Genomic DNA, 14,273 nt, shown 5'->3' on the forward strand with positions numbered 1-14,273 from the left:
ACTTTTATTTTAAAGCTTTTGTATATGGTTATAAAAGTCATTGGACAAAATTAATGTAAAACGTATCAAACATCAGTAATATATGCCGGGGATATACTAAGACCAACTAATGGCCCAACTGTGCTCAGCCATGTAGCTAAATAGTTTCTGAAAATGAAAAAAAAATATTAAAATGATTTTGGTAGAGCAAGGACATCCATGACATATTTTGAAACTAGATTTAGCTGTAGAAAAGACACAAAATATTTGAAAACATTGATTGTTTGCTGGATTTAGGTAAAACAAGGACATCAATACAATATTTTTATCAAGGCTATCAAAAAACAACTTTATTAAACAATGTTACTTTGTACTTAAATTTGAATTTAAAACCTGGTACTGACTTTATATTATAGGTTTTTGTGTTGGTCATGATTTGTGACATCAGGTCAGAAGTGTGGCAGGGATGAAGTTGGAAATATGGTCGTCCCAGGAGTGGATGCTCCTGAAAATAAAATTTATGTCCGATTATAAAGATTGTATGGTTGAAGAAAGATAAGGATACCTTCTTAAAAGTTGTCTACAGCATAGAGTTTGTGATGATGCAAACTTAGATATATTTTTAGAAACAAGTCAAGCAGACAAGAGGGAGATTAGTGCAGGGATAGCTAGCCATTGGTCAAACAGAACCAATGGGTAGAAAACAATGAGATGACCTGTCATGGTCAGCTGGCCAATCAAGCAGTTGGAAAAAGATAGCATAGGAGACAGTCAAAATTGGGAGGTTATCATTGAGTAGGAGTTATGTTGAAGTATTGAGTGAAGATATACATAGGTTTAAGGATAATAGATGACAGGAGTTGGATTAGGAGTAAATTGATTTATACATTTAATAAATAAACTTAGAGATCATTTAACTTTGAGCTGTGTCAGCTGTTGTAATTTTTACACTGGTAAAATCTGTCTGGCACTACAGAAGGAAGTTGATCCCCTAACATATAAACAAACAGTAAATCATCATCTTTTGTGTCCAAGACACATGGGGCAGCCACAGAAAGCTCCATCCACTTTTGTCGGTCTTCAGCCATTTTCCTGGCAGTCCCCAAAGACAGTTCTACCTCTGCCAGGTGCTCCCCCGCCATGAGCCTCCACGTGTCAAACAGTGTATGTCATGTTAACTTCTCCAGCAAATAGTTCCTATTTTTCTAGGCTTCAAAAAGTGGGGTTGATCGAGTGTAGTGTTTGTCTGCTGGTCTGCTTTTTATGTCAACATATCAATGACCTATCTGCAATATGAGTGCAGACCAAACTTTCAGTAAAGAACAACTGCTGTTTGTAAGTAATGTAAGAAACAATTGAGAGTGCATAAACTGTTTTTGATAGAGATGTTTCTCTGTGAAAATAAAAGATTTTAATAACAGTTTGTTTACTTGTTGTGACAGTGTGGCCCATTTGTTTTCATTCATATATTTCTGATAACTGACTGGACAAAGTTTCCATACATCTTCTAGTGACAACAATTTACCATCTGAAACAATGTTTAAATAGAACATGAGAATGTGCGTTGTTAACTAAATGTAACTATGTTAACTCAAAAGTTGTATTAACAAATTCTTATTAGTGTGATAAGCAGACATATTTATTCCCATTATAAAAATATCAAGCCTACTTGTAAATTGCTTTGAAGTAAATCAAATTAAATTCTTTAAGATCAAATAATGATAAAAAGGAAAATTATAATATTACAAGTACCTTTCTTGAAAACATTAAAATACAATACAGGAACTTGATAACTCTCACTGTACAGCACATGATACTCATATGTGTAGGTCTCATTTTCCCTGTGCAATGGCATGCAGCTGCTATCTGACTGCTTTTTGAAAACAAAATTTCTTTAATTTATAGATTTAAAAACATAACTGAATTTTTAATAATGTATTTGTAATTCTTTATTAGTAATATTTCCTTTTATATAAGCTCCTTGTGACTGAACATTGGCTATCTAGGTTGTTCTAGTGTGGCAGGGCTTCTAAAAAAATACATAAAATTATGGAAACACAAACTGCCTGATTTTAATTTTAAAACAAGGAACATATACTTCAGAATAATCCACTAAATAACACAAAAATAAGAAATCAACACAGTAACATAAAGTAACAAAAAAACAAAACCTCATCTGCAATTTCCATTTCAACAAGTGTTTCCATGTTTTGTTCATGAGGATCAGATGCTGAGCATTTAGTCAGTCTTTCTAAAGGAACATTTTTTGGGGGATTTGATATTTCGCTAGATCCAGAAGCATCTGATGGTGAAATTACATTGCATTTCTTGTGCATGAAAACTGTATTATTCTGGGAGGAAAAAGAAAATATAATGATAAAGCTTTAATATGACAAATTTTAGATAGATCTAGATCTACGTACGTGTATGTAAAATGTAACTTGTAAGAGAAAAATAAATTTAGCAGGAAAATTTATTCCAAGGGCGTATAATCATGTCTTTACATGTGGACTTTTTTTTCCCCGGTTGTGTTTCCTGATGAAGAATCTGAATTATTCATTCAGTTTGACACCATTAGAGTTCACTCTGCCCTACCTCTCATTTTTTAGACCAAAAGATCTAATTTTTACACCCATAAAATATATTTTTTACAATTATATATATGGCCTTTAAAATTTAATCTAAAATTTGGATGCGGGATTTATTATTCAATATATTATAATGTTAAACATTTAATTAAGGCAAGTAGCAGATGATTCCAATATATCTTATAATGATTATTATAATATAATCCCACACTTGTTCATATTGGTATTTAAATATGATTTATAGTGTATTAATTTATAAAATTATAATATTGTGATCTTATGAATGTTACTATTAATTAATAATCATGGGTGTAATGTGGACTTTGTAAAAGTACGCTGATCACTTACGATCCCGCTTTCCATGTGCCATTTGTCATCGATTTTGTTTGATATATCGACAAAAGTTTCAACTATTCGCGAGAACTCTCCCTGAGTAATAGAACCAGCAGCCATCAGTATGAGATGGACCTACTCAGCGTGACCTATGGTCGGGCCAGTTTATGCTATACTGGATCTGTATGAACTCTCAAATTTTGACCTGCGATATGTGTTGTTACTCAATCCCAGAGCTAAATTTATTTTAGGAAAAAATTATATGGACCTGATTTTAAACATGAAGTTAATTTATAAGAGGAGAATGATCAAGCTAAATCATTAAATATAATTATTATTTCTGTAAAGAACACTTATTTAATTTATTTTTCTTCCTCTTTAAATTGCAGTGCTAAAATAAAGTCCCAAATCCAGTAGAAAAAAAAGTAAAATAGTTTTTTAAAAAAATAAGAGGAAAAAAAAAGATCTACCCCATGCAATAGACTCGCCCAACATCGACCAGTCTCGCAGCACTTCAGAAACTATTGAGCAAAATCTCGAGGAATATAGGTCATAGCTATGTTTAAGTGTATTATTGAAATCTGCACCTCTAGCAAATGTTGTGGGTTCTGTTGTTGTTATTTGTTTTGTTATTGATGGTTAAAAATTAAAGAAAAGGTATATTTTTATTTTAACAGTGTTGAAAATTATTTTTTCACGTAATTTTACAACTAAAAAAATTGCAGCCAATCACCAACGTAGTCAATGCACCCGAAAAGAAAATATTAATTCAAACCATACTTTTATATTTTTAAATAACGCTTTTGAATTTGTCCTTACAATAAATGTTAATTTTAAAATATTTCCATAAATAAAATACTGACAAATTTACCAGTTGTAAATAGTGTCTAAAATAACAGCAATAATTGCTCATTAAGAGTGCAGTAATTTATATTTCAGTTTAGCATACATTAGGCATAAATGCTACCATTTGATTTTAATTATTAATATAAATTTTAAAAGTTGTGATTTAGGTAAATATATAGATCTAGTTGTTTATCAAATTATGGAAGCGATCATAAACAATCAGCGGGGAGTAAAAATTTTACTTGGATCCGATCAAACTAGATAACTGGCAAGTCGCCAACGCGTCTTTGTCGCCGAACTGTGCGGGGCGAGTGAGATTCGGTTTTGCAGCACACCAATTGTGCTATTTTCGTCGACCTATCAGAGAAAAGCAACTGACAGGTCTAGTTGATGTTGGCAAGACAACGGGGTCAGTGTCGTCCTTGATGGCTTGACAGGTGCGTGACAGTTCAGCTCTCAGCATGTACGCCAAAGGGAAAGGTTCTACTGTCCCCTCGGATGCTCAAGCAAGAGAAAAGTAAGTAAATAACATTTCCAGATGTGTTTTTTCCAAAATAAATAATAATTTCTCTATTGCTGTTTCATATTTTATGCTGGTCCGCGAACTTCTTTGTTCATATTCCCCACAATTCCACCTGCACACGAGGATGCCCCATTCAAACATTCGGCTTTTAAGCTGTTACAGTTATTAAACACACTCACCAGTCGGCGCTAATATAAATATTGTGCATTGGAACCAAACGTTATTTTACTTTGTAAAAAAATAATAAATATGTATTACTTTGCATACATGCATACATCATACTGCAGTTACTTTTTATGAGCTCATTTAGTTCTTTTAAAAAAATAAACAAACTGAACCTTTATTGTTCGATTATGGCTGTCTCTAGTCAGTGAACCGGGTCTTTTAAAACATTTCGAGTGATGTCCCCTAGTCCCATTTCCAACTTATATCAGCTGATTGATAAATAGTACTTAGTCTTTTGCATTACATCATATACTAATATATGCCTCGTATTTAATTATTTTCTGAAGTACTTTGCTGAAAAATCCCTCCTTTTGTTTCAGACTTGCTCTTTATGTTTATGAATATTTACTCCATGTTGGAGCACAGAAATCAGCACAGACATTCTTGTCAGAAGTAAGTTACAAGAATAATTTTAAAAAATGGCACAAGATGATAAGAGATTGTGAAACAAGTACAACACAATGTAATACAACAATACCATAGATCCAGAATCTAGTAGACTAGTAGTTTTGGATATTCTTACAGAAAACTGCCAACATAAAAAACAGATTTATATAAATATTAATATATTTAGGCCTACATTTTGACATGGACTTGACTTAACCAGCTGAAGTTTAATCTATAGATACAGTAATACCATACACACATAATATATTATCCATTAAATGATCAATTGCCAAATAAATAATTTTTACCAGTTATTAGACATTGGTTGCTTTTTTTTTCTTCACAGATCAGATGGGAGAAAAACATAACACTAGGAGAACCACCTGGGTTTCTTCACTCATGGTGGTGGTAAGTTGTCACAATTTGTTTGCATTGAGCTTGGTTTTAGATCTAGTTAATGGTGCAGTAATTTATTTTCATTTACCTCAGTTGGGGTGCAACTTTACTTTGTTTACTTCAAACTTAGTTGTAGTTTGTGGCTAGAGATGTGCATTGTTTATATTGAGCTGGATTGTAGACGATTGTATATTTGGTATGGAACTTTGTAGACCTAGCCAGAGATGTTAATTATGGGGTTTTGATAAATTAAGTACTCTTCTGGTTAGTCTGGCAAAAAGCAACTGCCAATTCAGTTAGACAAAAGCTAAATTAAACTGATGCAATTGACTGCTTTGATTTAGTGTTGCAAATGACATTAAGATACTTGAACTTGAGAGCTAAACCTTTTTTTGTATTCTGGCTTAACATAGGATTGTGAATATGGATAGATTCATTATTGCTTTTCTCGTAGTGTCTTCCGATCTTAGCCTGGTAACAGTATCTTAATTATTTCTTGTTTTGATAAGTTATTCCTATTCAAGATACGCATTAACTATTCAAAATTCTGGTTTTAACATGATTTTGTATGCACCAACAATGATATTTAATACAAGTTTTTTTTTTCTTCCAGTGTCTTCTGGGATTTATATTGTGCAGCTCCAGAGAGGAGAGAAACCTGTGATCACAGTAGTGAAGCTAAAGCATTTCACGATTATGTAAGTCCATTTCTTATAGAAAATGCATTTTTTCAAGATACTTTTTCACATTAATTGACATTAGTATGTTTAACACCTGGGGTTGGAGCGAGATAAATCATGGAGTGTTAAAATGTTTTGACAGTTGGTCTATTGTCACACATCTGTAGAATTACATCTAAATTCCCCGGGATGTTATTATTGTTTTTTTTTTTGTTAGCATTCAGCTTTGTTTTGATTGAATAGTTTGACTTTGATACAGAGTTGTAACTATTGTGATACAGAGTTGTAACTATGCGAACCTGTTTAAATTTAAAATATTTTTATAGCGCTACATTTCTACTTAGGGAACATTCACTCTAAAGAGCAAAATGCTCAAAACATCTTGAACAGAGTAATCTGTAGTTAACAAAACGATTGCGCTGACATGCTTAAAGAGAATATCGCTAGCTAGATGTACATAAAGACATTAGAACTGTTACTGTGTCATTTATCTCAATTTGTCCTTTCTGTTTCAAAAGACGTCAATTTTGCTGTTGCATTGTTGCCAGATTCAAGATTCTTTTTGAAAATGTCGACACAAAAAATTGTATGAAAGTACTAAATGAAATAATTTTCATATCAGAAAGTTACTTCACTGAAGACAAATAATCATAGATAAGATTTATATTAGTGTTTTGTAATCAGCTGCCTGTCGGAGCAGAAATTGTTACAGTGGTATATTTAGTATAACTTAGATTTAGATGCAGGACAGTTGTCTAGCTTTGTCAGCCTCCGTGGTCTTTCAGTTTCATTTGCGGTATAGAGAGCAAATCTTTTCACTCTAGATCAGTGGTTCATAACCTGGGTTCATCAAACCCCAGGGGTCCAAGTCACACACCCTACTCATATGATCCACAATCAGAATTTTCAGTATGGTGTAGAGTCCGTTGAGTGTGCTTATGAAAATGGTAGGGTTAAGAACCACTGCTCTACCATTTTAACTGTTTTACGCTGCTGTACAGATGAACATGGTCCTGTTTTGTTATTTTGAAGCCAGCATTTTGCTGTATATGATTGAACCTGTAATGTGTAGACACATTTTCACTAACTGAATGTGCAAAGATTGCTGTGCGATTCTTTAAGTAATACTCTTTTAGATCATCTTTGTCTTTATAACAGATGATATAGAGTTCATCTGTTTTTTTCTTTGGGTACATAGCCTGTTTCTGTGCTATGCTCAACTACTTTTACTTCCAGAGCTTATGTTGGGTTCCCTTTAGTTATGAGTGGACTCTGGGGCATGTTAGAGACTTGAACCAGTTTGTTAATTTACTTGTAGTTTTAAGTATGCTTCCAGGTAATGGATTGACCACACAAATATTTCTAATGCCGTGGCTTCATGTACAACCAAGCTTTTTCCAAAATTTACTGTCACCTTTAGAAGGTTTATGTATCCATAACTGTTGTGGATGGTTTCAGAGAAAAGAACTAAAATAGATGTTAGCTTGGATGAAAATTGAATGTCTTAGGTCATTACCAGTTTTTGCAGTGGCTCCTGTAAAGCTTCCATTGTAAACCTACAGCTGTCATTTTGTGATACAAGGTCTCAAGTTCGGATCTTGGTCCAGGCATGTGACTGTAACATCCCTGAGTCCACCCAGCTCTGATGGGTACCTGACTTACACTGGGGAAAGTAAAGGCGGATGGGCATAGTGCTGATCACACCATCCCTTCTTATGTAGAGGTCAAGAAAATATTAACTCCCATAGAACATACATTTTGCACAAGTACCATTATTCTTTGATCATTGGTCACTCACAATGCAGACATAACACAGCCCTAATAATATACTGTAATTTGCTTAAACAACTGACATGATACTTGACCATTTAACTTTTTAAATCACACTCCTGAATAAAGTGTCGGAGCCATATTAAAATATCTTGTCCTTGCCACTGTCGTAATGCACATTGTTATTAATTCCATAATATTAGTTTTATTGTGGAATTAATAGTTTCTGCGGCATTCAGAGGGACAACTCGACCAGCACAAATAGCCTTATCTTTGGGTACCAATTACAGCTGGGTTGACTCATGTATAATGTAAGGATATGTATGAAGATCATGGTGTGACCAGTGATTAATCAACAAGCTAAAAGCTTACATGAGCTTGACTAAACCACTGGTACAAATTTACTAAATACTTCTAGGGTTGTAATCACATTGTAAAAACATTTAATCATTTGTTTTCTGTTGTATAAAAGTGAGTAAAGTACAGCTTCGAACCTTTCATTCTAGGGGGGTAGGTGAAGTTGGCTTCCCCTGTGTCAGTGACCTCGGTAAATGAAGTGATAGTGTGGTCAGCACTATTCCCAGCCGCTTTTACTTTCCCAAAACATCAGTCTGTACATATCAGAGATGGGGGGGGGGGGGGGGGGGGGGGGTGACTCAGGGATATCTAAAGTACAGAATCTAAGTTGGGATCCAAACTCATGTCTTTTAAGTTAGCAGTCGTATGCTCTAACATTCGACAACACCCCATTTTTCTGTTATATGGTACGGATAATTTGGTAGTACACTGCAGTTTGGTATAACCTTCTATTACTATTTACTGGAAACCTGCAATTTTGATATTCAGATCCTAAACCTACAGTTTTTAAAACCATTGTTCCTGCCCATTTTATTACGCATTTTCATATATAGTTATGCACCCAGTATCCAGCTTAAATATGATACCTATAAATCTGGAACATTCTATATGCACCTAAAAATTCTTGGTCTTTTCTAATGACATGATGTGTGTTTGGTTTTCTAGTCACCTTGTTTGTGTAACACTTGGTCATTCTCTAGCCACGTAACCTAACCCTTGGTCATTCTCTAGCTACATAGCCTGACCCTTGGTCATTCTCTGACCATCTAGTATGTAGCCTGGTTGTTTTCTGGCCACATCGCCTAACCCTTGGTCATTCTCTAGCCACATCACCTAACTATTGGTCATTCTCTGAACATCTTATGTGTTGCCTTTATTGTTTTCTGGCCACCCAGTCTGTATAAAACTTGGTCATTCTCTAGCCACATAACCTAAGCCTTGGTCATTCTCTAGCACATAACCTAAGAGTTGGTCATTATCTAGCCACATAGTCTAACCCTTGGTCATTCTCTGACCATCTGATGTGTAGCATTCGGTTGTTTTCTGGCCACTTTGTCTAACACTTTGGTCATTCTCTAGCCACATAACCTAACCCTTGGTCATTCTCTAGCCACATAACCTAACCCTTGGTCATTCTCTAGCCACATAACCTAACCCTTGGTCATTCTCTAGCCACATAACCTAACCCTTGGTCATTCTCTAGCCACATAACCTAACCCTTGGTCATTCTCTATCAAGATAGCCTAACACTTGGTCATTCTCTAGCCACATAGCCTAACACTTGGTCATTCTCTAGCCACATAGCCTAACACTTGGTCATTCTCTAGCGACCGACTGTAGTCGTGATTGACGCCGCCCCATCCCCGCCGCTTCCTGGTGTGTACAGCTTCCTTTAGTTGACCCACATTGATGTGTCGACACGCGCGTGCCCCGGGTGGTCAGCTTTGCCGGACCGTGTGTGGACATGTGTGTTGCCTGGCAGGTTGCGTCTTGTAGCAGACATGCCTTTGTGCAGTAGCCGGATGTACGGTGAAAATAATTGGGCCAAGCGGGCGTGAGTTAGACGTGTCGAAGCAGACGTCACTGTTGACGTGTTGTGTGTTCATACCTAAACAAATAATGACAACAATGACCCAGACTCCTGATCAGTGTAGCCTAATGTGCCAGTTAGGTGAACAACCTCATCCGACACTTTACACGTAGTCTCCACCCCTCCCCCTCTCTCCCTTCCTCAACTAGTTTATTTAGAAGGGAAAAAAAAAAACGAAAGTAGTCATTCTGTGGGCAGTGTGTTTGGGTCGAGGCGGTGGTGGGAGCATTCGTGACACGCTAATTTTATCTCGGATCTCCAAGCGTGTGGTGTGTAACCATTAATTGGGGAGGTGGCAGCTCTTTGCTTCTTTTATTTTTTCGGGGGTGGGGGGCGAAATTCCTTTTCCCTTTAGCCGTTATAATCAATAATAATAGATTGGTTATTTCACTATAAACTTAAGTTGTAACGTATTTAGTTTTACCGTAAAACCTTTTGTTTTTAAAGTGTGAGGTCTTAATTCTTCAACCAGCGTTACGTCAAATCAAATCCTGACACGGTTGTTGTGGTTGCTTCCCAGACCCGTATATTTATAGTGCTTACAGTAACGCAGAGGGAGCAAAGGCGAAGAAGAATTGATTTTTATCAACGCGCTCCCAGCGGAACCCGGCACCCCTCTCTGAAACTCTACTTTGGACTAGCCTATTCATCGTGACGACTTGTTTTCTCTTTGCACCCTTTCTCACCCACATTCCATATTGAAATAAAGAATAAAATTATTTTGGGGTCCAGTGAAAATTGTTTACATGAAATAAAAAAAAAAGCTCAAGTAACCATAGAGACAAAGGTTTACCGCTCCAACATGCAGGCATCTTCGATTTTCTACCAATTTTTTCTTTTAGATGCTTCAAAATATTTGTTGGACAGTACTGGTCTCTAGAGAATTTTTTGAATGAAACAATCTGGACTTTATAATGAAATTAACAACTGTTGATAAGAGATTTAAACAGTACAAAAGTCACAGAGAAAGATGATACCAGTATGGGGATTGGTTGTAATTACATGTCCTTGTTTTGGGGTTAATTATTTTAATTTTGTGTCCCATTTTTTTAATGATTGACAAAATAATGTACCATATTATTATTTCGCAGACACAAATGCATTGTCATAATTAGATGTATCTTGTAATCTTTATTTTAATACTAAATAATATGGCTTAAGTTCAATCAATTTTTGGTATCCATTGTTAATTAAAGTAACCCTATTGATCACTTATGTATAATCAAAAGTAACCCCTTGTTCACCATTATTAAAATTAAAATGAACCCCTTAATGATCTGTTAGAAAGAAGCAGTAGAGTTTATCTTTTTTATTTTGGCCATGATTTGTGTCCATAGGACCTATAGAATGTGTCTGTTACTGCCATGTCTTTTGTCTCCTCTAAATAATTCAAATGTTAACTTGTGCCTTATCTGTATGGTTTTAATTTCATTTGTAATTTTTTTTTTCCTTGCAGGGTTTTGTAAATTCAGGGTACAGTGTAAATGGCATGGCACCAGTAAGTACATTCATTTTATTATCCTAATATCTCAGGCTAGTTTTAGTAGAGATTCTGTAGGGTGTACTAGATCCTATGCTTCTTATAAAAATACTTTGATAAAACATCTCATTCTTGAAAAATTCTGGCACTTTAACACATACTGTGCTTGAGTCTTTTTTGGACAAATGGTGCCAATTACACAAGATGTTATGCCCAACCTTATGGACATGGTGCCCACTACTCTGGACATGTTGCCCATTATATAGTCTATGTTAATTGTATTTTTTATCTATAACTTGGGGCAATGTGAACATATGGTAGATCTATTGATCACATGTTGATTGGATGCAGTACTGGATGTTGCATGCACTGACAGTATAGAAATGTATTAGCCATAGACACATTTTAAACTAACAGTAGAAACTAAGGCATTACATTCAATTATTGGCTTTTTAAAAGCAGTACAAATTATTGCTAGCCATACACACAAGTTGTAGCCTTCTGGTTACTACACACTCTTGATAGCCTTACACGGACTACACACTGATGGTAGCCTTACACAGACTACACATACTGATGGTAGTCTTTAGGGACTACACACACACACAGGTGGTAGCCTTACAGGTACTACACACACACTGTTGGTAGCCTATAGGGACTACACAGGTGGTAGCCCTACAGGTATTACACACACTGTCAGTAGCCTACATGTACTACACACATACACATACATGTGGTTGCCTTGTGTCACAAGCTTATGTTTGACAAGTCCATCTCCTGCAGTGTTTCCCTCTCATTGTTACAAGTTTCCATACCTATCTCCTAACATCTTTTTAAATTGTTTGTTTTCCTCTCCCAAAACCAATGCCAGGTAACGTGGATAATCTTGCCATAGACTATAGCTACCTGCACTATCATGCACATACACTAAGGCTACCTATAGTGCTTTGCGCATATAGTGCTACTGTTAAAGTGAAGGCATGTAATGGCTGAAAGTCACTAAAACTCGTGGTGTTTTTTTTTTCTTTAGACAGCCAGAACCTAACTTAGCACATGAACAGCTAGAGCCTAACTTAGCACATAGACAGCCCGAGGCTAACTTAGCACATAGACACCCTGAGGCTAACTTAGCACATAGACAGCCCGAGGCTAATTTAGCACATAGACACCCCGAGGCTAACTTAGCACATAGACAGCCCGAGGCTAACTTAGCACATAGACAACCGGAGGCTAACTTAGCACATAGACACCCCGAGGCTAACTTAGCACATAGACACCCTGAGGCTAACTTATCACATAGAGAGCCCGAGGCTAATTTAGCACATAGACACCCCGAGGCTAACTTAGCACATAGACACCCCGAGGCTAACTTAGCACATAGACACCCCGAGGCCAACTTAGCACATAGACACCCCGAGGCCAACTTAGCACATAGACACCCCGAGGCCAACTTAGCACATAGACACCCCGAGGCCAACTTAGCACATAGACACCCCGAGGCTAACTTAGCACATAGACACCCCGAGGCTAACTTAGCACATAGACACCCCGAGGCTAACTTAGCACATAGACACCCCGAGGCTAACTTAGCACATAGACACCCCGAGGCTAACTTAGCACATAGACAACCGGAGGCTAACTTAGCACATAGACACCCCGAGGCTAACTTAGCACATAGTCTGAACCTAACATCACATAGACAGCTAGAGCCTAACTTAGCACATAGACAGAGCCTAACTTAGCACATGGACAGAGCCTAACAGCACATACACGGCCCGAGGTTAACTTAGCACATACACACCTAGAGCATAACTCTCCACACCTTGCTACAACTACAAGTCACCTAGTACAGCCTATATCACTGTATTTGCTGCGAAGCAACTGTTATTTTTTTATATTAAAACATTTCATGATATACATAATTATAAATACTAAATGCCGAAAAAAAACTATTTTAAAAAAGAACGTAGGCCTACTGTTTTAAAATGTTGACCAAATAACGCTGGGCGGAAAAAGGGAAAGTTTACAGTAAATTGTTTCTCGCGTCTACAGTACTCCTCCCCTTGAGCTACCATCACTCCCCCTCCCGCTTTTTGTCTGTATACCTTAGTACAAGCAGGCCCAGACAGGAAAGTTGCAACAAGCGAGATTTGCTTACCTGTGTCTGTCGAAGGCGGTGTGGCTATTGTTTGTTGGTCTGTCTGATAGAAGCTAGGGAATGCTAGACTGACGAAGGCCTTAGTTCTAGCCGATGGAGAGGGTCGGGGGGGGGGGGGGGTGCGCCCACTAGTGCAGTTATGTAAAGTTATCGACCTGTTGGTTGGTCTTACACATGATACAAATCTCGGTCCACTTAAGGTCACAGTTAGGCCAGCACTGACCAATTCATGACCTTAAACCTGGTCTCGTCAATATATCGTTTGTAAACTAGTAAAACTATTTTTTTCAAACATCGGCTTTTTTTTTAAACCTGTGGGCACACTAAAAGTGGTTTTGTAATACGCAATTTTTGTTTGATCAGATGAATACCACCAGTGTTCTACGCTAATTTTATTTCGCAACTTTTACCATTAAAAAAAAAACAATTTAAAAAAACCAGAACAAATCCCAAACGTTAATATATGTGGTGCGTAAATGTGGATGTTTACTGTAAGCTGGTTGGCGTCTGCTGATCAGACGAGCAGCAATCTGTAATCGATCCGCGAACACCAGCTTCCCGCTTTTGTCTTTCAGTGGCCGCTCACTGCTGGTGACTGCATTCAACTCTCGACTTAAGATTTTATTTATTTCCTTTGTTGTAAGATAATTATCTGCCATCCTGCCCGTGTCATCGTTCACCACGGTCCCCCTCACGCGTGTAGCAATCAGATTTAAGACGATTATCTCCCTGTGTACTTGTCGGTTAATGGAGTGGCTTTCGTGTGCACGTGTTGGTGTAGCACGTTGACGACACAGACGGTTTCAGACCTCCCCCCACCCTCTCCCTTTCGTCAGGACTGTATGACGTTAGGTCGTCATATGGACATACTCGTGTTCAATATGTCGAGTGACGAAAAATCCATAAAACATGACACACCTAACAGGACACAGTTTTATTTTATCGTGTACTGCGTACTGT

The 14,273-nt window shown here is 36.9% G+C and overlaps 2 protein-coding genes across 10 annotated transcripts in view; one reads left to right on the plus strand and one right to left on the minus strand.

Moving 5' to 3' along the window:
* Positions 1-3,498, minus strand: LOC131936461 (ubiquitin-like-conjugating enzyme ATG10). 3 transcript variants are annotated; one of them, XM_059293466.1, is made up of 6 exons: positions 3,371-3,498; positions 2,151-2,330; positions 1,732-1,852; positions 1,410-1,507; positions 384-484; positions 1-147 (listed from the first exon to the last, which is right to left on the minus strand). In XM_059293466.1, exons 2-6 carry the CDS (start codon positions 2,313-2,315, stop codon positions 66-68), a joined length of 567 nt encoding a protein of 188 aa, XP_059149449.1. In that variant the 5' UTR covers positions 2,316-2,330; positions 3,371-3,498; the 3' UTR covers positions 1-65. The 3 variants fall into 3 exon arrangements, with proteins under 3 accessions (XP_059149449.1, XP_059149447.1, XP_059149446.1); XM_059293464.1 differs by lacking the exon at positions 3,371-3,498 and adding an exon at positions 2,916-3,308 and having other exon boundaries at positions 1,732-1,849; XM_059293463.1 differs by lacking the exon at positions 3,371-3,498 and adding an exon at positions 2,916-3,308.
* A 634-nt stretch (positions 3,499-4,132) lies between these two features.
* The window catches only part of LOC131936459 (single-stranded DNA-binding protein 3), a 41,807-nt gene continuing 31,666 nt past the window's right edge, over positions 4,133-14,273 (plus strand). For 6 of the 7 annotated variants that reach the window (XM_059293461.1, XM_059293457.1, XM_059293459.1 and 3 more), the window contains exons 1-5: positions 4,162-4,263; positions 4,815-4,887; positions 5,228-5,289; positions 5,891-5,975; positions 11,132-11,173. In XM_059293461.1, the coding sequence (XP_059149444.1) occupies positions 4,208-4,263; positions 4,815-4,887; positions 5,228-5,289; positions 5,891-5,975; positions 11,132-11,173 (318 nt within the window). In that variant the 5' untranslated portion in view covers positions 4,162-4,207. Of the gene's footprint in view, positions 4,264-4,814; positions 4,888-5,227; positions 5,290-5,890; positions 5,976-11,131; positions 11,174-14,273 lie in introns of all 7 variants that reach the window. The other variant, XM_059293456.1, reaches the window with a different exon arrangement.

This window comes from Physella acuta, unplaced genomic scaffold, assembly GCF_028476545.2.
Source record: "Physella acuta isolate Inbredline_101_S28 unplaced genomic scaffold, ASM2847654v3 ptg000178l, whole genome shotgun sequence".
Taxonomy (NCBI): domain Eukaryota; kingdom Metazoa; phylum Mollusca; class Gastropoda; family Physidae; genus Physella; species Physella acuta.

Excerpts from the sequence above, each read along its gene's own strand:
- LOC131936461 (XM_059293463.1), bottom strand. The coding sequence starts at position 3,020 with ATGGCTGCTGGTTCTATTACTCAGGGAGAGTTCTCGCGAATAGTTGAA. Across the intron at positions 485-1,409 it reads GGGCCACACTGTCACAACAA|GAGCATCCACTCCTGGGACG; the intron begins GTAAACAAACTG and ends TTTTATTTTCAG. Across the intron at positions 148-383 it reads ACAAAAACCTATAATATAAA|AAACTATTTAGCTACATGGC; the intron begins GTCAGTACCAGG and ends TTTCATTTTCAG.